Source organism: Pseudovirgaria hyperparasitica (assembly GCF_010093815.1).
Source record: "Pseudovirgaria hyperparasitica strain CBS 121739 unplaced genomic scaffold EJ05scaffold_113, whole genome shotgun sequence".
In the NCBI taxonomy this organism is placed as follows: domain Eukaryota; kingdom Fungi; phylum Ascomycota; class Dothideomycetes; order Acrospermales; family Acrospermaceae; genus Pseudovirgaria; species Pseudovirgaria hyperparasitica.
In genome coordinates this window covers 1-1,369 of record NW_022985661.1, presented here as the reverse complement: position 1 = coordinate 1,369, position 1,369 = coordinate 1, and the positions used below count along the sequence as shown (strand labels likewise).

Genomic DNA, 1,369 nt, shown 5'->3' with positions numbered 1-1,369 from the left:
TATACTCTTACTCTATACATAGAGCATCTATGCAGGCCTGGTAGTGGTCAAAAACAAATGGATCATAAGGCCCAAGCGGCTGCCGTCCAAGAGAAGGACAGGACACAGCTGGCGCCTCTCTCAGACAAGCACTGGCAAGCTCTCATTGCACTACACCGTACACTGCTCCATGAGCATCACGACTTCTTCCTTGCCTCCCAGCATCCATCAGCAACCCCAGCTCTTCAGCGGCTTGCTCTCGAGTATTCCATGCCGGCTCGAATGTGGAAGCACGCTATACACTCGTTTCTCGAGCTGCTCCGCAAACGTCTTCCTGAAAGCCTTGAATACATGCTATGCTTCATCTGCCTCGCCTACCACATCGTTGCACTATTGTACGAGACAGTACCTGTTTTTAGCGATACATGGAGGGAATGCCTCGGAGACATCTCTAGGTATCGTATGGCCATTGAAGACGAAGATATGCGTGACCGTGAGGTCTGGGCTGGTATGGGTCGTTCATGGTATGGCGAAGCCGCGGACGAGAACCCTACCGTTGGTCGCTTGTATCACCTCTTGGCCATTCTCGCCCGTCCATATGCCCTACAGCAGCTGTTTTTCTATTCGCGCTCTCTCGCATGCATTCAGCCTTTTGCGGGTACCCGAGATTCAATCATGACATTACTCGATCTCGTATTGGTAGAACGCGTACAGCGTACGCGCATGCAGCCGATATTGACATAATATACATCAAGGCTCATGGTATGCTGATTACCAAAGAATGTCTTGAGACATTTGATGCTACTACTGATGATTATCTCCGCCAGTTGGACCCTTATATCGGTCGGGTCTCTGCAAAATGGGGAGATCAAGGCATATACGTCGCTGTAATAAACATCTCCAGTCTTTTTAGCCACGGAGAAGAAGGTGCAGTCCTTCGTAAGTATTTTGACATCAAGTTTAAAAGAGGAATCGAGGCTTTCACCCGACCGCAAGGCGGCCCAAACGATGATAACGTTAGAGTTATCACGCCACCGCCAGAGGAAGATACCGAAGACGTCCTTGCTCGTCAGCTTGAGCTTGTTGCGCAACTGACTTTCGCTTATGCTTTACGCATCACGTTCTCTACTTTCAGATTGACTCTTCAACGCATTGGAGACAAGAATGTCTTTCCGCATATCCATTGTTTGCTTGTCTTTCTAACTAGGGTTTCTTCCCTTAACTACGACTGCTCGGCTATCTTCGAGCATGTGCCGTGGGAAGCCCTTGCCGATTTCCTAAACACGCTCGCGAAGACTGATAACATAGAATTGCCTATAGAACGACTCGACTTTCCGCAACAAGATGCTGCTGACAAGCGACCCCTTCCGGAAGATTATCTTATTAGGGG

At 49.1% G+C, this 1,369-nt stretch overlaps 1 protein-coding gene across 1 annotated transcript; it reads left to right on the top strand.

Annotated features, from left to right (window-relative positions):
* Positions 1 to 57: 57 nt before the first annotated feature.
* On the top strand, positions 58 to 723 carry EJ05DRAFT_490941 (uncharacterized protein; the record flags this gene model as incomplete). Its single annotated transcript, XM_033745933.1, has 1 exon — positions 58 to 723. One exon carries the CDS (start codon positions 58 to 60, stop codon positions 721 to 723), a length of 666 nt encoding a protein of 221 aa, XP_033594822.1.
* Between the last annotated feature and the right edge of the window lie 646 nt (positions 724 to 1,369).